This window comes from Elgaria multicarinata, chromosome 19 (genome assembly GCF_023053635.1).
Source record: "Elgaria multicarinata webbii isolate HBS135686 ecotype San Diego chromosome 19, rElgMul1.1.pri, whole genome shotgun sequence".
NCBI classification, from domain to species: Eukaryota; Metazoa; Chordata; class Lepidosauria; order Squamata; family Anguidae; genus Elgaria; species Elgaria multicarinata.
This window is the reverse complement of record NC_086189.1, coordinates 15,701,637-15,723,894: the sequence shown is the minus strand read 5'-3', so window position 1 is coordinate 15,723,894 and position 22,258 is coordinate 15,701,637. Positions and strand designations below refer to the sequence as shown.

Sequence of the window (22,258 nt, the reverse complement as noted above, 5' to 3'; positions counted from 1 at the left end):
CAAGGAAGAGACGGCAGCCTGGCCCTCTCATTGGCACGCACGTTTTGTGCGCATACATTGGGGGGCGGGGAAGAGAGAATAAGTATTGTCATTTAACCGCAGAAGCAGTCTGAAGTGGCACTGTTCAATGACATCATGAGCGTGTTCTACATGGGACGTTTAGCCTCGAGGGGGACATGCCGGTACAAAGAAGAGGCCGAAAGCTTGTTCTCTGCTGTCCCAGAGGTAGGGATGTCAGAGGAATGGTGTGTGTGTGTGTGTGAAGCCTGCCAAACTTTCATCAGCTCAACACCCACCACCCCAGACTTAGGCTTGCTGACCCGGCTCAATCTCCATTGAGCTGGGACAGCTTGCGCGTTTTCCGGGTGGGTGGGTTCTCAACAGAAATTCGCGCAAGTCACAGCTGCCATTTGCTTAATCTGCGCAAATTTATATTGAGAGAACCACCCCCTCCTCTCGTAGGAAATTCTTGGATTTTGGGGAAAGCCTGCAAATGCAAGCCAAGCCGGGTGGGCAGGTGGGATCCATCCAGCCCAAAAAAGAGCAGGTTTTTGAATGATGGACATCTATAGCCAGAGGGAAGGGCCTTTATATTACAGAAAGAAAGATATAGGAAAAATGATGATTGCCCTTTTCTGCTCTTTTTCTAGTTCTGCAATATCCTTTTTTTTTAAAGGTAGTGACCAGAACTGTACACAGTCTTCTAAGTGTGGTCTCACCATAGATTTGTATAAAGGGCAATCCTTCCAGAAATCTACCCATTCTCATCTAGTTTCTGCTCACCTGTGTCCTAATATTTGGGCAGGCACATATAAAGAGGCCGCTCATCAGGGAGTCCTAGTCCTAAGCCAGGAGAACCGTCGTAAATAAAGAAATAGCCGAAATAACCCAGTTATGTAAATGTGAAAATTACATGGCGCGTTTTAAAAGGCTTACAACGCACTATAATATATCGCTGCATCGGTATTTGTCTTGTGACTACGAAAGGTGGGGATAATTTCATTGGGTTGCATTTTTAAGCAAACTGTCTGAACTGTGACTTTCTGGTCTAATACGCAGGTAGGAACACAGGTAACCCTTTGGATTGCACAGGTCTCCAAATTTTGCGGTGTCGTTCTCGGCTGAAAATCTGCATACAAGAACATGCAGCCAGGGAGAGTTGCATAGAAAAATAACTGCAAATTCGCACGCAGCTGTTTAAGAACACAGACCGACGTGGAAACCGGGATGGAACCGTTGCACGATCGAATCATGCGAAACTGACATGGCTCAGAAACAGAACGACCCCATCTGTCATTAATTATTACCAGCAGAGTAAAATTAGTACTAACGTGATACTAAGGAGGCAGTGCTAAACCCAACCGGCAAAGAAATATTATTCTGCATTTGGGAGGAGTAAAGAAAGCTATTGCAGTAGTGATATGCAGCCCGACAATTAAGATGTACACTCTAAATGTCACAGATGAGTCAGGCTTTGAAATAAGTCGCCCTCCTTGACAAGGTGTCAGAGAGCAGGTAGGAGAAGACGGACGATTATCCTCTTTAACTTCAAACAAGGCTTGCGAAGGAAGACGTGTAGCGTTTTCTCTCTCGGCCTGGAGACGTCCGCGCACTGGCCTTGGGAGCGAAATCTCGGTGGTAGGACCTTTGGCCCCTCGTACGGCTTTCAAAAGAATCTCACATGCGAGTCATTTCCTCAAGGACGAAAGAGGGACTGATAATTACCTATTTACCCCATCGTTCTTGCATGTGCCACTCCGCGTTAATTTGAACAAAGGGCTTGTTCAGGAAAAAGGTTGCGGGGCTCTTCCCCTCCCCACTCCGTGCATCCACCCACCCCACCTCCAAATCAGTACACCCGTCCTCTTAAGACTCTGCAAATCTGGCTGGACACAGGCTGTAATCCTTTCAACGGAGGGACTGTTCCCCCGTGGCAGGAACACTCCGAACTTTTGTTTGGCTGCTTTCTCCAGCCCAAAACGACGTGCTGCGGTTTTTTGCGGCACAAGGAAACCCTACCGGACATTGCCTCCGGCCGGGAAGCCTTACATCCGTCACCGCCTGGACCGACAGCGCAGCCAGACCCTCCGATTTAGACTTGCCCGAAACCAGAAGACGTTCGCCCCCTTCCACAAACAAGGCCATCCGCTTAGCACATGGCGCCTGTCTGCAGAGCGTCATTCAACGGGAGCCTTCCATTCTCCCCCCTGATGGGGGGCAGAGGCGCTCGAACAGGGGCCCCCACAGCTGGGCGCGAAATTGTAAAGCAATTAATCAAACGGCGCTAAAAGGCTGTGTTGACAAGAGTGGGGCCGGCCGCGTTATCTGTCAAGAGCGTCGCGTTTATCATGGAAATCCGGCAGGGGCCCAGGGAGGCGGCCGCCGTCTGTCTCTGAGTGCTGGCACGCAGAGGGAGCACTTGACCATTGTACGGCTGCCCTGCGAAGCTCACACTCAATACCCTCTTACACAAGGAGAGCGGCTCTTAGCCGCTGCCCAGCTCTCAGGGTAAGGTGGGCGCGTCGGGTGGGGAGGAGGACAGCCGAGCGGTTTCAGTAAGCCAGCCAGACGTTGAGGCGTGCAGTGAAAAATACACGGAGGGGGGACATTTTACGGTCTCAGGCATGCTTCTGCCTTTGGGGACACAGCAGTGGTACACAGGCACTCATATAGAATCATAGAATGGTAGAGTTGGAAGGGGCCTATAAGGCCATCGAGTCCAACCCCTGCTCAGTGCAGGAATCCACCTTAAAGCATCCCTGACAGATGGTTGTCCAGCTGCCTCCTGAAGGTCTCTAGTGTGGGAGACCCCATGACCTCCCTAGGTAACTGGTTCCATTGTCGTACTGCTCTAACAGTCAGGAAGTTTTTCCTCATGTCCAGCCAGAATCTGGCTTCCTTTAACTTGAGCCCGTTATTCTGTGCCCTGCACACTGGGAGGATCGAGAAGAGGTCCTGGCCCTCCTCTGTGCGACAACCTTTTAAATATTTGAAGAGTGCTATCATGTCTCCCCTCCATCTTCTCTTCTCCAGGCTAAACATGCCCAGTTCTTTCGGTCTCTTCATAGGGCTTTGTTTCCAGACCCCTGATCACCCTGGTTGCCCTCCTCTGAACACACTCCAGCTTGTCTTCTGCAAATGAGAAAACCTATCCGCTCCACGGAACTGGGTAAACTAGGAAAACTCAGCGCTGTCGTCTCCGAGTACATCAGAGAGCCAACCTCTTTGTGCTAAAGTGGTTTGAACTTTTAGTAGTTGGAATTCCCGTATTGTAAAAATTTCCTTAGGGGAGGGAATGTGAATCAGTGTCCATGAACGAATGGCAACACTTATCAATTGACTATCAAGGCTACAGAACCACCAAAGAGCCCGGTAAGGTTGCACCCTCTGTCTCACAGGGAAAAAATATCATGGCAAGTGGGAGAGAAACCTGGTCCCATCTGATGCCCGGTTGTAGCCAGTCTGCTTCATCCTGCCCTAACAGAAAGAACAGCTATAAGAACATTGGAGCGGCGGTTTTAAATCTGAACTTTACGTCTCTGCATTGCTACTCGGTTTTATTCTGGTTGTACTTTTGTATCGTGGCTTTAAGCTCTCATCCTGTAGTTCACGGTACACTTCATGGTTTTAATTTTTGTGAACCTCCCAGAGAGCTGTGCCTATTGGGTGGTATAGAAATGAAATGAGTAAACTATGGAACTCACTGCCACAAGATGTGCTGATGGCCACCAATGTGGATGGCTTTAAAAGGGGGTTAGATAAATTCCTGGAGGAGGCAGCTATCCATGGCTACTAGTCCTGATGGCTATGGGCTATCTCCAGTAGCAGAGGCAGTAAGCCTGTGTGCACCAGTTGCCGGGGCTCATGGGTGGGAGGGTGCTGTTGCACCACGTCCTGCTTTGTTGGTCCCTGGCCGACGGCTGGCTGGCCACTGTGTGAACAGAGTGCTGGACTAGATGGATCCTCGGTCTGATCCAGCAGGGCTCTTCTTGTGTTCTTATGAATAAATAAAAAACTGGTGCCTGAGTTTTGCTATTTCCTCCTCTCTCCCTATCCCTTTTCCTTTTGTGCCATGACTTTTTAGATTGTAAGCTTGAAGACAGGGATTGTCTCGTTATTATTCTTTATAAGCCACTCTGTGAGACTTTTTTTCCGTGGAAGAGCAGGGTAAGAATATGGTAAACAAATAAATACTGAATTTTAATATATACCACCTATCTGCGAATGCTCCCAAGTTGGTTCGCTCTCACTCATGACCCAGCCTACCTCGCAAGTTTGTCGTGAGGCTAAAAGGGTGGCTGACACGTATGCCGCCGTCAGCTTTTTTGAAGGGTGGGATAAAAATGTAATAAAATGCTGTCCCCAAACGCCTGCTAAAACGGCAGAGCCTTAACCCCATTAATACGGGAGCCGGGTGTGTTTTCCAAAGAAGTGAGTAAGATGGTTTGGGGTCCGATACCGAAAAGGCTCCATGTTGTGTAGGCTTCGTGTACGCTTCTGCAACACAGGTGATTTGCCTGTTTGCCTGTTTCCACCAGACAACGCAGCCCTGGAGTGGTCAATTACTGAAACACTGGGGGAACGCCATAGATCAGACAAGGCAGAAACGCCGCCCACAATTCAAAATGCAGCGGCCAGATTGATAGCTGGAACAGGGAGGTTTGAGCATATAACACCGATTCTGGCCCGCTTGCATTGGCTGCCTATACGTTTCCGAGCCCAATTCAAGGTGCTGGTTTTAACCTATGAAGCCTTACACGGCTTGGGACCACAATACCTGACAGAACGCCTCTCCTGACATGAACCTACCCGTACATTGCGCTCAACATCTAAGGTCCTCCTCCAAGTGCCTACTCTGAGGGAAGCTTGGAGGATGGCAACAAGGGAGAGGGTCTTTTCAGTGGTGGCCCCCCGACTGTGGAATGATCTCCCCGATGAGGCTCGCCTGGCACCAACATTGTTATCTTTTCAGCGCCAGGTCAAGACTTTTCTCTTCTCAGAGGCATTTAACAGCATTTAACAACGCTAAGTTTGTTTTCTAACGGACCCCAGAACTGTTGTTTTTAAATGGATGCCGTTGTTTTTATACTGTTGTTTTTATGTTTCTGACGGTTTTTAAATTTCGTTTACTTCTTTTAATGTTTACTGTTTTAACTTTTGTGAACCACCCAGAGAGCTTCGGCTGTGGGGCGGTATATAAATGTAATAAATAAATAAATGAATAAATAAACCAGCCACGGCTCAAGAACCCTTCCCTTTCAAGCGCAAAGGGAGGCGCTCCAAATCCCCAAGACGCTCACCTTTGCCAATGACAAGGCCGCATTTGTCCGCCGGCACTGTGTAGGTGATTTCCTGCATGCCCCCTGGGGTGCCAACGCTCCAGTCTCCGCGGCCGCGGCCTCTTCCCCGGGCCACAGCAAGGCTTCCAAATCCGTCACGCTCCTTGAAGGGAAGAACAGGGCAGCCCGTCAACACGGGCACAGCTCCCAGGGACTTGCCACGTGCCGCATCGGCGGAGGTCCGTAGTACCGACACTTGAAATCAAGGCCTGCTTCAACGTCAGGGACTCCACAGATAACCTCGACGCAGCCTCTAACTCTGCGTCTCCAAGTCCCCCGTCTGTATAACGGGCAATGAGGCCACCGGCCTTCTGTGATCATGGTGGGCCTGGCTTCCAAAGCCTGGCTTCCTCCAGGCGGAGCGCTAATTTTACTTGAAAACAGAGGTGGGCAAAGCACAGCACCCCCCGGCGTGAAGTGTGTCTCCCTGGTGCCACAGAATTTGCTGCCAAATTAAAGCAGCAAACTGCAACAGTAGCTGAAAAAGGCCAAATTTAGCTAAAAAAACAAGGTCTCTTCTCCCCCCCCCCCCCCCCCCGGTTTTAAAGCTACATTTGGCATTCTGGGGGCCACAGTAGTTACTCGCTACTGAAATTCACCGGCACACTGCTAACTGTTTTTCCTCTGGCATTATCGAACTTCAGCAGCGTATGCGGCCCCAGAAGATTGTGGATTGGAACTCGGCGACCTTCCAGCAGCTCATCCCCCCCCTCCCCCATTTCGGTCAGTCTTCCAGTCCCAGGCCCAACTCAGCCTTCCCGGCGGTGTTTTTTAAAATTTGCGCAAATCGCGCCTGTGATTCGCGCAAATCTCTATCTCTGCAATTTGCTGGCAACAACCCCCCAAAAGGTTTTCAGAAGAAGTCCCCAGGTGCGGGGGAACACCCTCGGCTCGCAAACGCATTGCGGAACCCTGGCGAGCCCCGAAACAGCCAGATTTCCCAGCGATGCACTTGAAGGTCAGTGCTGGGCCTTGCCCCTGCGGCACTCAAAGTCATTCAGCAGCGTTGGGGAAGCTGTGACTGCTCCCGATGCTGTTGGACTCCAATTCCCATCAGCCACAGTCAGCCCGGACCATGTTGAGGGATGGTGTGAGCAGTCGTAGTTTATCATCAATACCTGAAGGACCCTACGTTCCACCTCCCCGGTTAATTGCCTCAATGGAGGCCACCCGGCTTACCTGCGCCGTGACAATGAGTTCACTGATTATGTGAGCTGCATGTTGACACCGGTCTGGAAGTCCCATGACCTGCGCGACTCTTTCCGGACTAATCCCATCATCTGCGGAGCAAGAGGAAGCAGAGCCGAAATTAATTGCAAATGGAGGGGAAAAGGCAGAGAGGCCCACACCAGGAAAAGGCCTCCAGGGCAACAGCAAAGAATTGAAGAGGCCCGGGTCATAACCAACTCTAGGATCCAACGCACAGGACCACCCACACGTATCTGGATAGCCACAGAAGAAATGAGCACTGAAAAGTACGGCGCTTAGACCAGCCATGGCCATCACGGCCGCCATTTTGTGAGCGTTCCAACGACACTCTCTCACGGCGCCAACTGTGCCCACCCTAGGCAATACTGAGCCACGTGCACCAATGGGCGGATGCCACATAAAGCAGCTTCATAGGTTAATGCGAGACAGGAAACAGTTGTCGATTAAAGGCTGTACAACAGAAAACAAAACTTTTGCTTTAACTGCTAACTGTTGCGAACTGCCCAGAAGAGTTTTGGGCTACTGGGCGATGCAGAAATGTAACGAATTAATTGTATTAAGGTCTACAAACCTGGTTTAAACTGAATCCTAACACCAGCGTCGTTTTGGATCTTTTTAATCATTTCTCCGTTTCTTCCTATTACGATTCCCACAGCAAACCTGGGCACAGACACCTGCCGGGCGAGGAGCAAGCCGTGAGACGGGATACGACGGGAAAGGCTCCCCCTTTCACCACACACATCCCCCAGGCGTTAATAGGGCCCATTTTTCATTCCAAAAGCAGCCGCTTCGGAGCAAAAGGCGTCGCTCAGCCGCCTAAGAGCTCCGCAAGGAGAGTTCTGGGGAAAAGGGACGGCCCGTTTCCTCCCCGACCACCGCCCGTCTCTCCACCAGCAAAGGCGGGCGCAAGAAAGCCACACACCTCTATGCTGCCTCCTCCCATTCTGGAAGTGAAGTCATTGCGCACGCCTCGGAAGTCCGCCTGGTCTTTCTCTCGGATGATCTCCAAGACCATCTCTCTGGCTTGCTACAGAATTCAGGAGGAGGAAAACGGGGTTATAGGAGTAGCAAAACAAGTCGGACTGCAGGAAAACGCTGCAAAGGATTCTCACCTCCTAGCAGGAGTGTCCTTTCAAACAGGGCAATCCCTCCTTCTGTTTTCCAACAGCTATTCAACATCCTACGGCTTCTGAACATACCGAGTTCTCTTAGGGCTGGGCTTTTGGTTCCCCCCACCCATGTTTGGGGTATTTCTAGATGTTCCTGTAGTTCTGGAACCCTTGCATGCTGGTATCAGCCCTTCTTGCTTTCCAGGGGTGCCCTTTTATCTCCGGTTCTGCCGGCACTCACCACCTGAGCTCATTTTTGGTATTGCCCCATCATTATTGGTATTGCCCCGTTCATTATAGTATTTCCCCATCCACACCAGTTTATGCAGACCGTGCGAGTTTGCAGAATGTTTCTCGATGCAGATATGCTTTGCATATAATAATAATAATAGTAATAATAATAATAATAATAATAATAATAATAATAATATTTCTTACCCGCCTCTCCTTTTGGATCGAGGCGGGGAACAACATTAGTACAGGAATCAACACATCTTAAAAATTCTTGATTTCACATTGATCTGGGTAGGCCTGACGGAAAAGGCTAGTCTTTAAAGCTGCCTTAAAAATCACAGAGTTAATTTTACGAATCTCCTCCGGCAGGCCGTTCCACAATCCGGGGGCGACAGAAGAAAAGGTCCTCTGGGAAACTGATGTCAGCCTAGTTTTAGCTGACTGAAGAAAGTTCACCCCAGAGGACCTGAGTGTGTGTGGGGGACTGTACGGGAGAAGGCGATCCCGCAGGTAACCTGGACCCAAACCATGTAGGGCTTTAAAGGTAACGACCAACACTTTGTACTTTGCCCGGAAACTAATTGGCAGCCAGTGGAGTGATTTTAATGGTGGGGTAATATGCTCACCCCAGATGTACTGGTGACCAACATGGCTGCCAATTAGGGTTCCCTTGGACCAAGATTCCTATTTCCTCTTTAGAAAAAAAAGGAGTTCAGAATATGAACCATCCTGACCTCGATGACCTTGTCTAAAGTCACGCAGTCAAGGAGTGGAATCTTTTTTGCCCTGGAGGCTGTGCTGGTAAGAGTTGAAGTGGCTACACAGGGGTGCATACACAAGTGACTTTGTGTCCCTGGGCAAACAGAGGACATAAACGGATGTGTTTCTCCTTGTCCACCACTCCGAGGAAAGAAATAAATTTAAAAAAAAACAGCAGAGGAAGAAACACCTTGTTTACAGCTGCTGCTTCCCCTGAACCCACTTTCAGATATGAGCTTCTCCCTCTTTGGGGAATGTTATTCCACACTGGAATCAACACTTGCTGAAGCTGAGGAAGTCCCACACCAGCCAAAGTGCAAGGAGCACCCAGCAAATACTGGCACTGTAGCCAAACTGAGCCGCCACTCCTCATGTTCAGAGGAGGGCGACCAGGATGATCAGGGGTCTGGAAACAAAGCCCTATGAAGAGAGACGGAAAGAACTGGGCATGTTTAGCCTGGAGAAGAGAAGATTGAGGGGAGACATGATAGCACTCTTCAAAGACTTAAAAGGTTGTCACACAGAGGAGGGCCAGGATCTCTTCTCCATCATCTCAGAGTACAGGACACAGAATAATGGACTCAAGTTAAAGGAAGCCAGATTCTGGCTGGACATCAGGAAAAACTTCCTGACTGTTAGAGCAGTACGACAATGGAACCAATGATCTAGGGAGGTGGTGGGCTCTCCTACACTAGAGGCCTTCAAGAGGCAGCTGGACAAGCATCTGTCGGGGATGCTTTAAGGTGGATTCCTGCATTGAGCAGGGGGTTGGACTCGATGGCCTTGTAGGCCCCTTCCAACTCTGCTATTCTATGATTCTATGTCCTCTTGCTTATTAATTGCATCCGCATACCCTGCTGTTCCAAGCAGAAGTTCTCCGTTTTTATCCTTACAACCATTGTGTGAGGCTGTTAGGCTGAGTGATGACGGTGGCTGGCCGAGTGGAGATTTGAACCTTCCTACGGGTGCCTACTCACAGAGGGAAGCTTGGAGGAAGGCAACAAGGTAAAGGGCCTTCTCTGTGGTGGCCCCCTACCTGGAACCATCTCCCTGACGAGGACCGCCTGCTGCCAACACTGTTATCTTTTCGGCCCCACATCAAGACCTTTCTCTTCTCCCAGGCGTTTAAGCAATATGTAATGAGCCTGGGTCTGGTTTTTATTTATTTATTTACAACATTTGTATACTGCTCCCTGTTGAAAATTTCGGAGCGGTGCACAAGATAAAATGGAAATCAAAACAGAAGAAAAAAACTTAGAACAGATTTTAAAAGAAGCAAATACAGTGACTCATGGCTGGACATGAAGGAAAGGCTTCCTGGAATAAAGATGTTTTCAGGAGGCGCTGAAAGGAGTACGAAGTTGGAGCCTGCCTGACCTCTAGAGGCAGGGAATTCCATAGGAGCGGGGCCACCACGCTGAAGGCTCTTCCCTGGTGGACTCCAATCGGAGGATGGATCTATGTGGAACCACCAGGAGTAGGCCCTCGGATGACCTCAGTGACCAGGCAGGTTGGTAGGGGAGAAGGCGCTCTCTCAGGTATCCTGGTTTTTTAGGCTCATAGTTTTTTTTAAAGTTGTTATAGCGGTTTTAAATGCACGTTTTTGAGGTTTTTAATGTTTTTAAGTGTTTTAATCTTATGTAAACCCCCCACCCCACCCTGAGGGCTTTGGCTATGGGGTGGTATCCAAATGCAATAAATCAAAATAAATACTAGAGCATGTCGGTCCTCCTTCTATTGTACGCTGCCCTGAGACCTTAGTGATATAGGGAGGGATATAAATATTTTAAATATTTATTTATTTATTTATTTATTGCACTTATATACCGCTCTCATAGCTAGGGCTCTCTGGGCGGTTTACAGGAATTCTAAAATTGAGATAAAAACAAGTATACAAAATTTTAAATTCTAAAACACAGAACATACACACATAAAACATTAAAAACCGTTAAAAAACCAAACATGTGGGTGATTAAGATGTGCCGCCATATGCCTGGGCAAAGAGGAAAGTCTTAACCTGGTGCCGGAAAGATAGCAGCGTTGGCGCCAGGCGAGCCTCGTCAGGGAGATCATTCCATAGCCTCGGGGCCACCACCGAAAAGGCCCTGTCCCTCGTTGCCACACACCGAGCCTCTCTCGGAGTAGGCACCTGGAGAAGGACCTTACATGTTGAATGTAGTGACCGGGTATATTCACGTCGGGAGAGGCGTTCCGTCAGGTATTGTGGTCCCAAGCCGTGTAAGGCTTTATAGGTCAACACCAGCACCTTGAATTGGGCTCGGAAACATACAGGCAGCCAGTGCAAGCGGACCAGAGCAGGTGTTATATGGTCAAACCTTCTGGTTCCCGAAATCAATCTGGCCGCTGCATTTTGCACGAGCTGCAGCTTCCGAACCGTCTTCAAATAAATAATATTGTCTCACAAAGCACTGAGCTTTGCTTTTTCAGAACGCAAGGATTTGCATGCTTTTCTGGTTTTTACTTGGTCAGACTCAATTGGGGGGACCTTAGACCTGAGGTGTGTCCCCCCCCCCACGTCCACTACAACTCATACGGGCACCCACTGTGCCATTATTCCAAATCCTTCTAAAAATGTATCAGCATGACTGCAAATCCTCTTTGATACACACCTGTACTTTAAAAGCATCTCCGGTAATCCGAAGAGGTTTATCCGCTCCAGTCGGTAAAGGGCCATCTTGGATCATAATCATTTTCACGCCTGTTCGTTCCTGCAGACGCACCACGCAGACAATGGACAAAACACACACACACACGCACGCACAAAATAAATGGAATGCCGAAACGGGCAGAACGTTACGAAAATAGAAAAGAAGGGGGGAAAAGGAGGAAGCAACAGGAGCCTGTATAAGCTTGGGTCGTTGAAACGTTTAAGCGTTTCAGGCAGGCAAGCGATTGCGAAATTAAAGTGAAAAAGCTATCAAGGAAGGGGGGCCCCCTCGTCCCTTTGCCGTTTCACTCTGTATGGAAAGCGTTTGTGCTGCATTTGGCATGTCCTTTGACCCATGAAGAGGGACCCTCCGGAAACGCTGCAGCGATTCCATGGAAAGGCAGACTGTCCAATGAAATGGGCACGGGGCAGGGAATTGCACTTCCTAAGACAGGGATGCAGAAATTCAGGCCCTGGGGGGTGGGTTGGGTTTACATCTAGCCCTCCAGGGTTTCCTGGATAGCCCCGCCCCCTTTTCCTATTATTATTGCATTTATATCTCACCTTTTTTCCTCTAAGGAACCCAAAGCAGCGTACATAATACTCCCCCTCCTCTCCGCTTCTATCCTCGCAACAACAGCCCTGTGAGGTAGGCTGGGCTGAGAGGCTGTGAGTGGCCCAAAGTCACCCAGTGGGTTTCCATGGCCGAGGGGGGGGGGACTAGAACCCAGATCTCCCGATTCCCAGTCCGACACACTAACCGCTACCCGACACTGGTTCCCAGCTTTCGTGCCAGTTCCTCTTGGGAACGCCTCTCCCAAGGTTTCATTACTGCCAGTCAGAGCTTTCAGCGGGCAGATGCTGGTATCTTTTAGCACTGTCAGCCCTGCATCCTTTTGCGTTTGCCCCCCACCCACCACAAAACCGAAGTTGAATTCGCACACACATCCCGGCTGACAGATGTCCAACACCCCTGTCCTACGGGAAGAACTAAGCTCCCTCCAACCCGGCGCCTTCCAAACGAGTTGGACTAACATCCCCGTTAATTCCCCGGCCGCGCAAGCGACTGGACTCGGTGGACCTCTTCACTCATTTGAAGCAGGGCAATTATTTTCACTTCTTGGCTCACCGCTCTGCCCATGTTACTCCACTTCTGAAATCGCTTCATTGGCTTCCAAGTCACCTCAGAGTCCAATATAAACTTCTCCTGTTGACCTACAAAGCTTTTCACTGTCTAGCTCCTTCCTATCTCTCCTCTCTCATCTCACACCATTGCCCCACTCATGCTCTTCGCTCCTCAAATGCCATGTTTCTCACCCATCCAAGGGCCTCGACTTCTCTTGCTCAGCTTCGTCCGTTTTCTTCCACTGCCCCTTATGCCTGGAACTCTCTTCCAGAACATTTGCGAACCACAAGTTCAATCACAGGTTTTTAAAGCTCAGCTGAAAACCTTTCTTTTGTCTAAAGCTTTTAGAACTTGATTTTGACCTTACTTTCACACTGTCAGTTTTACCCTACCCTGTGCCTGTTTGGTGCATTCTCTTCCCCTTCTTATTGTTTTATTATGATTTTATTAGAATGTAAGCCCATGCGGCAGGGTTTTGCTATTTTATTGTTTTACTCTGTACAGCACCATGTGCACTGATGGTGCTATATAAATAATAATAATAATAATTCTAGGCGAGTAAGATGCCCGAGAGCAAGTCAGCAAAGCTGGCCAGGATTGACCCATAGCAGTGCAGCTCCCCCGACAAAATGTGGTCCCTGGCATCCATCGGGCGAGACAACCGGGGAGAGAGAAACGGCATTTCGCCCACCTGAAGCTGTTTTATTGTTTCTCCGCCTTTGCCGATGACGAGGCCCACTTTAGACGCGGGGATGAGAAGCTCTTGAATTGTGCTGCTGCCGTCCACGTCATTGTGGAAGCCGGGCCCGTTCCGGCAGCGGTCCACAATCTGCCCCAAAAGCCGCTTCGCTTGTCTGGATCGGGGAGAAACAGAGAACGAAATAATTCCTCGAGGCAAACAGCTATTAGATCGCATACGTTTCACATCTGGTTGGGGATGGGGAGAGAAGTGTCACTAGAATGAAGGAAATTTGGGGAGGGGGAGGCAGGAGGGGGGGAAAAAAAGGAGAAAGGAAACAGAAAGGAGAAAATAACCGGCAGGCACGGCGGCAACTCCACGTTCTAGATCAAGCTCCCTCTCAAATACAAGGGAGAGGGCCTTTTCGGTGGTGGCCCCCCAATTCTGGAACGATCTCCCCGATGAGGCTCGCCTGGCGCCAACATTTATTTATTTATTTATTTATTACATTTCTATACCGCCCAATAGCCGAAGCTCTCTGGGCAGTTCACAAAAATTAAAACCATCATAAAACAACCAACAGGTTAAAAGCACAAATACAAAATACAGTATAAAAAGCACAACCAGGATAAAACCACGCAGCAAAATTGATATAATTGATATAGTTAAGTTGTTTTCTCCTCTATGCCTAAATTAAGCTAACCCAGGTTACACTGTAAAGGCTTCCCAACCACATTGATATCATAAGGACCAAGTTATTTGAGTCCCATTTTATGTCCATCTCGATGCAACATTAACCATAAGCAGCCTGAAAAAGTAGCAAGGACTGAGTGAATACCTCAGGAGGTGTTACAGAGACTCTACTCAAAATTTATTTATTTATTTTATTTATTTATTACATTTTTATACCGCCCAATAGCCGAAGCTCTCTGGGCGGTTCACAAAAATTAAAACCATCATAAAACAACCAACAGGTTAAAAACACAAATACAAAGTACAGTATAAAAAGCACAACCAGGATAAAACCACGCAGCAAAATTGATATAAGGTTAAAATACAGAGTTAAAACAGTATAATTTAAATTTAAGTTAAAATTAAGTGTTAAAATACTGAGTGAATAAAAAGGTCTTCAGCTGGCGACGAAAGGAGTACAGTGTAGGCGCCAGGCGGACCTCTCTGGGGAGCTCGTTCCACAACCGGGGTGCCACAGCGGAGAATTGTTATCTTTTCGGAGAATTGTTACCTTTTCGGCATTTAACAGCGTTTAACAACACATGCCGAGTTTGTTTCTTTGCTTAATGGACCCCGGAATTGTTTAAAATGGATACTGTTTTATACTGTTGTTTTTATATCTTTTTGATGGTTTTAAATTTTGTACACTTTTTTTTTAAAACGTCCACTGTTTCTTAGCTTTTGTAAACCGCCCAGAGAGCTTCGGTTACGGGGCAGTATATAAATTTAATAAATAAATAAATACGTCTCCCCGACTTTGAGACGGAAGAAGATGACGGCAAAACGCAACGCTCACCTCTAAGCCTATTTCTTCGCAGGTTTTCCTAACTAGTCCTGCCCCAACCAAGACACTTTCCTTTGGTGGGACTATACCACAGAGAAGCAGATTTACCGCAATGATCCTTGCTTAGACTGGCTGGAATGCACCCGCCCTCCTCAAATGCATTTTGGTGGGAGAAGGCTGGAGAAAGGCCTGCTTGATCTGCTGTTCATCCAGACGGGGTTAAAAAAGAAAGTCTGGTGAAAGTAACAGAGCTACTACAGCCCAACCTAAAAAGGTAGTTCTAAACCTTTGGAAAAGGAAGCCTCCCTTCACATGTCTTGTTTGCACACTTCTGTTGCCAACTGGAATTTATTTATTTATTTATTTATTTATTACATTTCTATACCGCCCAATAGCCGGAGCTCTCTGGGCGGTTCACAAAAATTAAAAACATTCAAAGTATAAAACAACAGTACAAAACCATAATATAAAATACAATATAAAAGCTCAACCAGATAAAAACAGCAGCAATGCAAAATTACAAGTTAAAATTTATTTATAGACTGTTAAAACTCTGGGAGAATAAAAAGGTCTTCACCTGGCGTCTAAAAGCATATAATGTAGATGCCAAGCGAACCTCCTTAGGGAGCTCATTCCACAGCCGGGGTGCCACAGCAGAGAAGGCCCTGCTCCTGGTAGCCACCTGCCTCGCTTCCTTTGGCAGGGGCTCACGGAGAAGGACCCCTGAGGATGACCTTAGGGTCCGGGCAGGTACATATGGGAGGAGGTGTTCCTTCAGATAGCCTGGCTATCCAACTATATAAGAGTTGGATGGACTCCAATAAAAAGGCAAAATGTGTCTAAAGTCATAGAATAGAAGACTTCAAGAGCAGGCTAAAAAAAAATTAGAAGTTTGGAGTGTGCCAAGTATACAGCTGGCAAAGGGTCATCGCTCATTCGTAGCAGCAACTGAGAGAAGGGGACAAGAGGAAAAATAAACAGAAAGAGGAAAGAGGGACGAGAGTAAAAGCAAACAATACAGATGTATTTAAAAAACTCACTCAATGCTCTCTGGCGTGCCGGTGAGCACGCAGGGTCGCTCGGCCATCCCACCGCCGTCTGCAAAGATAAAGCCGAGAAAGAAAAGATACTGGGCATCCCATAATTCTCAGAGCATACCAGCCTCCACCTGGATCTGTAGCCAGGGCTGCGTGAAAACCGCCCTAAAGGAGAACTCGACAGAATGAATTCCGCAACCTGAATTCCACACGCAGCATATAAAGCTCTTCATTCTGCTTTCGCTGGTCACGGGGGAGGGGGCAAAGAATTATGCAGGGCAGGGCACTGAGACCTCCCCCCCACCCCCACCCCGGGCCAAAAATCTTAACCAGCACGTCACTGGCTTCAGCCACTTTGGGCCTGTTCAGACCACACACTAAACCATGGTTAGGCTGCTAGGTAGTGAGCGTGTTTAAACCGTGGTCCTGTCGCCACCATGGTTAGGAATGGTTCGCAGGTCGCACTAAGTCACGGCTGACGCGGCACGCTAAGCCGTAACGTTTAGCTCAAAATGCTTGAACCACCGTGGCTTAGCGTGGGTCTTTTCAAGGCTATCTTGGCAACCATAAGGCTGGACTTCTGAGGAGAAATTCTCCAGAAGCTCCATTCTGCCTCCAGTCTCATATCATCATTATTAACGTCATCCATTCTTTTCAATCATAATCGATTCTTATTATACTGCCATCGATTCTTATTATATTAACATCATCAATTCTTATTATATCATCCTCCATTCTTTACCAATTAATATCATCCATGATTACAACCTGGGCTTGTGCTAGACTTGGGTGGAATTGCAGCCCACGCCCACCCTACCTGTAGCCTTGCAGATGTGTGTTGTGCTTTACTGGAAATGGGGGTGGGCGGGAGGAAGGGGGCTGGGGGAGAGAGAATAGCCTTACCTGGCGCGATCTGAATTTTGCACCCTGACTCTGCCTGAATCCGGGAGATTTGCTCGCCACCCCTGCCGATAACTGAAAGAAAATCCAGAATTGGTCTCCATTTAACTGCTGCTGCTAACATACTAGAACAGAGCATGTCCTGCACAGGAAGCCTATGTGTATGAGCTGCTGGGGAACGTGGGTGGGAGGGTGCTATTGCACCGTGTCCTGCTTATAGGTCTCTGGTCAACAGTTGGTTGACTAGATGGACCCTTGGACCGACCCAGCAGGGTTCTTATTCTGTTCTTTGACGCGTTCTGCTTTTTGTAACGCCTTCTGCTACGCAATGTTGATAGCGGATAGGGAGACACTTTTCTCCCTCTCTCAAAAGGCTAGAACCCAATGGGGTCATCCCATGAGGCTGATGGGTGGGAGATCCACACCGTGCATCATTTTGTACACCTTCAAGTCCTGCTTGTGGGCATTCGAGAGGCATCTACTTTGGCCACGGTATGAATCAAAATGTTGGATGAGATGGACCTTCGGCATGAACCAACAGGGTTGCGCCCACCCCTGCCGCCTTTTAAAACTGGAGGCGGTGAGGACTGAAACTGCAACTCTGAGCATGAAAATCATGGGTTCCAGCCCCAAGCTCCAAGCCCTCACTTTAAATGCCTCTTCAATGGTGCATCCTCTACCACCTACAGCTCCCCGCCCCCCTGCCTGCAATTTTCCGAAAGTTTGCCATCTAGATCTTTAACTGCAGGTCGCTGTAGCAATCAGGAAGTAACTAAATTATCTTCAATTGATTTTAAAGTTCACAGGAAAAAGCATTTCCCTCGAAATTGCCACGTTCTCAACAGCATGAACAGAACCTGCGCCGTTCCGCAGACCGCTACCTATCATAATACAAATTAGTCTTCAACGGAATGAGCGTTTTAGAGGCCCCAAATGCAGCAAAGAGAGAGAGAGAGAAAAATCACCTCAACCGGAATACTTACTGAATCCAACCATTTTGTCAGGCACTTTGAATTCTTCGGTTATTACTGCCCTGAAGAGAAGAGACAGGAAGGCTCGTTACAACGGAGATAAATTCTTCTCTTACCCATAATATCAACAGTCACGGAGCGTTACATTTCAAAAAAATTAGTTTTGAGTTCTCAGGAACTGAAGTAGAAAGTAGCTCAATGGTTTGGAAGCAGCACTGGCATGGCTGTGCTGCACACTGAATAATCAGCCTGTCATAATTTCCCCAAAGAATCCTAGCTTTACGTTAATGTATTAAAAATGCGTTTTTTAAGGACTGAAGTAAGCTTCAAGCAATGCTGCAGGTGGCTCCAGCTGTAGGTCAAGAAAGTCTGTGGGCTGGATCTGGGACATGCCTTCGCTGAGAAGGAAAGTTCCCCAAGAGGTATCAGTTGAAGTGAAGGAGAATGGAATGGCTTACTTAAGCCCATTAAAGCGTAATGGTACCCTACAGGAGGACATGGCTGGCTGGAACCTAGAACAAGAGCACTTCTGTTAGGAGGTGAGGAAGTGGGACGCTCATCTAGATGGACTTTGGTTGACCCAACAAGGCTATGGTCCCTGGGGAAGTGTCCGATCTTGGAAGGAGGACTCTGAGGTCTGACTCAACAGCCTAAGGAAAGGGTGCATGCTGGTGGGCAGGGAGGGGAGGAAAATGGGAGTGGGCTGGATATGAGTTAATCTGAGCCTCCTTCCGAGGCTTGCGAGGTGAGCTAAAACAGCCTATCTAGCAAAAGCACAGGAGATTGGAGCATGAGGAGGTGAAGATCGCCTCTCGATCCTCCCAGAGAACAGGACACAGAATAATGGGCTCAAGTTACAGGAAGCCAGATTCCGGATGGACATCAGGAAAAACGTCCTGACTGTTAGAGCAGTACGACAATGGAACCCATGACCTAGGGAGGTGGTGGGCTCTCCCACACTAGAGGTCTTCAAGAGGCAGCTGGACAACCATCTGTCAGGGATGCTTTAGGGTGGATTCCTGCATTGAGCAAGGCGTTGGACTCGATGGCCTTATAGGCCCCTTCCAACTCTACTATTCTACGATTCCAAGAAGATCACCTCCACCGTTCTTCCCACCTTCATCCTAGGAAGGCTCAGGAATCTCGAAGGCCCTGGGTTCAAGGGCTTCCAATTGGCATTTTAAACTTTTCAGAATGGGGAAAAACCTGCACAAAAGCAGGGAGACCACCAAATGACTGGAAGTGTGGGGAAAAGGGGCCGGGCGGGGCTAAGGAAAGGGGGCAGGGCCAGGTTTGGGCCCCTAAGCCTGAAGTCCCCCATCCCTGCTCTAAACTATCGACCACATCTTGTGGCAGCTATTACAGAGCTAACATGCAGTGGCTGGAACACTTTAGGCACGCTCTATAAATGCTATTAGGTCTGATGAGTAGATATAGCAAGGGTTTCAGAGCAAGAAAAATAGGGTGGGGGGGGGATTAATGCCGATCACTGCAGTTACACAAAGTTCCTGTCCCAATGCCAAAACCAAGTCTTGGCTCCAACCAGCCACACTGGATGGATCCAAGGCGGTTTGGGGCTTATGATGCCTGAGCACGCACCACCCGGCGGCCTGCTTTTGAATCCAGCTTTTAAAAGCAGCTCATGATATGGCACAGGAACCCTGCTGTTCTATGTTTAAAAGAAACATTTCATCTGGCAGCCTGAAGTAGCTCCAAAGATCCCGGCCCGAGACACAAGTTTAATTCAATACAGGCCTTCCCTCGTGCGTTGCTAGCACCCACATACAGCCCTCACCTCTTTCCTCGAGAGATGTCTAAAATCTCTGGAAGCATAAGCAAAGCGCCTCAGCCTGCGACGCGGAGTCAGAAATTGAGCCTACGCCGTTTCGCCACGTCCTCAACCTCTGACTTCCTAACACTCCAGTACAGATGGCAGATCAATAAACAATTAGAAGTGATCAATAAATAATAAAACATAACCCACTGCTTACCTTTGATGTACCAGGGCCCCTAACTGGTTACCTACTGTGGCAGAGAAGAGAGAAAGGAGAAAAATCAAAGCATTAGCACGGATAAACTAACTTCATCTCTATAGAAAAGAGTTCTTACCATTTTCATCGAGGGGGAAAAAAAGAGAGGCATAGCAAAAACAGCAATTTGGGTTCAGTGGCTGAAATGAATGCGTTACATGGGACGAAAACAGGAGGGGATTTCTTGATCAACAGCCTAGAAGTGAAGTGTCCAGCTGAACACAGGATAGGAAATTGATCCACCTCACTCTCATGCTGAGAAGCATGGGAGAGAATCCCGCCTGGCCCCCAAATCCCTAGGAAAGTAATTCCTCCCCCCACACACCCACACACCAGCAGCCTTCCCAAATTAAACCCAATATTTATCTATATATCTATATCTAAAAAGATCAAGCGGATTGGTATACATGAAAAACAAAAAGGAGAAGCCAAACACAGATTTGGGGGAGATTTAGTCTAAATCAAAAGCATTGAGAGAGAGAGAGAGAGGAGAGAGAGAGAGAGAGAGCTTGTAACATACTTCTCTGGTTCTCTCTTATCTGTGCTCCATGGAGCCAACTTACACGGAGACCTGTTAAAGGAATAGGGGCTGTTAAAGAACCTTTCCATCACCAAGTTGTATGTGTTATCACATTTCTACTCAGTAAGAGCGGCTGAGCTATGCGAGATTGCCAGGTAGTATCTTCCCCCGGGCTGCATTCATCTCTCCCATAAAAAGGATGTAATTAAAAATGGGGTGGGGTGGGGTGGGGTGGGGTGGGGCAAAGCTACAGGAAAACCCCACGCAAAACTTCTCCCCTAGACTACGTTCTACTAGAGCAGACACATCGAACTGGTTCAGATGTCATGTGAAACCATGAATTGTCGGGAGGGGAATCAAACCTCAGGGTTACATGCTCCCCTTGAGCCTTAATTTGACCAACCGTAGCTTGTAATTTCGTCCAAACCCAACGAACTCTAGTTAGGGTTCCGACACAGAGTGATCTTGGCTTGTTCCGAACGACCATGGTTAAGATTAACCACACAATGGGCCTGTTCAGCCAACACACTAAGCCATGGTTAGACCACTAACCCTTTTGCAGCAAATGTTTACACTGTGGTTCTGTAGCTACCATGGTTATGTTTCACACAATATTTCACACAGCAGACTAAGTTATGGTTCACATGAGATGCTAAGCCATAGTAGCTCTGTTCAGAAGACACCTTAAACAATGGCTTTAACCACAGTGGTTAAGCCAGAAAGCCAGGCTGTCTTCAGAAGACACCTTGAACCATGGCTTTAACCATGGTGGTTAAGCCAGAAAGCCAGGCTGTGTTCAGAAGACACCTTGAACCACGGCTTTAACCACAGGTGGCTACTAGGAGGAGGGCTTTCTCTGCTGTGGCACCCCAGTTGTGGAATGAGCTCCCTAGAGAGGTCTGCCTGGTGCCTACACTGTACTCTTTTCGTCGCCAGCTGAAGACCTTTTTATTCTCTCAGTATTTTAACACTTAATGTTAACTTAAATTTAAGTTTTACTGTTCTAAGTTTGTATTTTAATCTTATATCAATTCTGTTGCGTGGTTTTATCCTGGTTGTGCTTTTTATACTCTATTTTTTGTATTTGTGCTTTTAACCTGTTGGTTTTATTATGGTTTTAATTTTTGTGAGCTTCGCCTATTGGGCGGTATAAAATGTTTTTTTAAAAAAAGTGAATAAAGCAAAAAAACTTATTTACTGTGGTTAAAGCCGTGGTTTAAGGTGTCTTCTGAACACAGCCTGGCTTTTTGGCTTAACCACCGTGGTTTAAGGTATCTTCTGAACAGGCTCACTGTTTAACTCAGAATGCTTACCCACTGTAGCTTAGCATATCATCTGAAAAGGGTCAATGTCAATGTCATTTTCAATGACAATGTCAATGTCAGGTTTGAATGAAATTGCAAGAGTAAACCTGGCTTGTTCCAAACAACCATGTTTAAGATTAACCACACTTTGTCAGGTTTGACTGAAACTACGAACTGCGGTTAATCAAGAACTAAAATAAAAGCTTCAGATTTCCTCCACATGGTCACAGGAGTAGAGAGGGAAGAATGGGAGTCCCAGGCTAGCTGCGGCTTGCTCCTCTCACATTAACCACGCAGACTGGCGGAGAGAACCCTCTTAAGTGCTTGAACACAAAAGCACTGCATGTTGAAAGCTTGGAATAAACATCACCACAATTTTCCCACCTGCAGTGCTTTTGCGTTCAGGCACTTTAAGAGGGTTCCCTCTCCTCTAGTCTGCATAGTTTTTGGTGCCTTCCCTCCTCGCTGGCTTGGTTCTCTTACATTAAACCATGGTTTATCATGATGTCTGAACTGGACAACTGGCTCAATCCAGGAAAAATGCAAACGCTGCTCCTAAGGAGGTTTAACTATGGTTTGGTCCAAAATATGAATAGACAAAAAACGATTGCAATCAGCCAGGATCAATATTTACAATATTTGTTTACCGCTCCATATCTAACAGATTTAAAATGGGTTTGCAAGCCATGGTTGGGCAGGATGTCTGAATCGACAAACTATAGTTACCACATTTCTTCGATTGTAAGACGCCATCGATTGTAAGATGCACACTAATTTCAGTGCCACCAACAGAAAAAAAAGCTTTGATTCTAAGAAATAATAAACGCACCCGCGATTCTAAGACGCACCCCGTTTTT

General features: G+C 47.7%; 1 protein-coding gene across 2 annotated transcripts in view; it reads right to left on the bottom strand.

Annotated features, from left to right (window-relative positions):
* FUBP3 (far upstream element binding protein 3) overlaps positions 1–22,258 on the bottom strand; it is a 61,868-nt gene that overhangs the window by 16,917 nt on the left and 22,693 nt on the right. Inside the window, exons 3-13 of one of the 2 annotated variants that reach the window (XM_063144548.1) lie at positions 20,098–20,148; positions 19,539–19,572; positions 17,560–17,609; positions 16,580–16,651; positions 15,680–15,737; positions 13,136–13,298; positions 11,281–11,379; positions 7,471–7,575; positions 7,120–7,222; positions 6,519–6,619; positions 5,301–5,442 (exon numbers count right to left, since the gene is read on the bottom strand). In XM_063144548.1, the coding sequence (XP_063000618.1) occupies positions 5,301–5,442; positions 6,519–6,619; positions 7,120–7,222; positions 7,471–7,575; positions 11,281–11,379; positions 13,136–13,298; positions 15,680–15,737; positions 16,580–16,651; positions 17,560–17,609; positions 19,539–19,572; positions 20,098–20,148 (978 nt within the window). The remainder of the gene's footprint in view (positions 1–5,300; positions 5,443–6,518; positions 6,620–7,119; positions 7,223–7,470; positions 7,576–11,280; positions 11,380–13,135; positions 13,299–15,679; positions 15,738–16,579; positions 16,652–17,559; positions 17,610–19,538; positions 19,573–20,097; positions 20,149–22,258) is intronic. The other variant, XM_063144549.1, reaches the window with a different exon arrangement.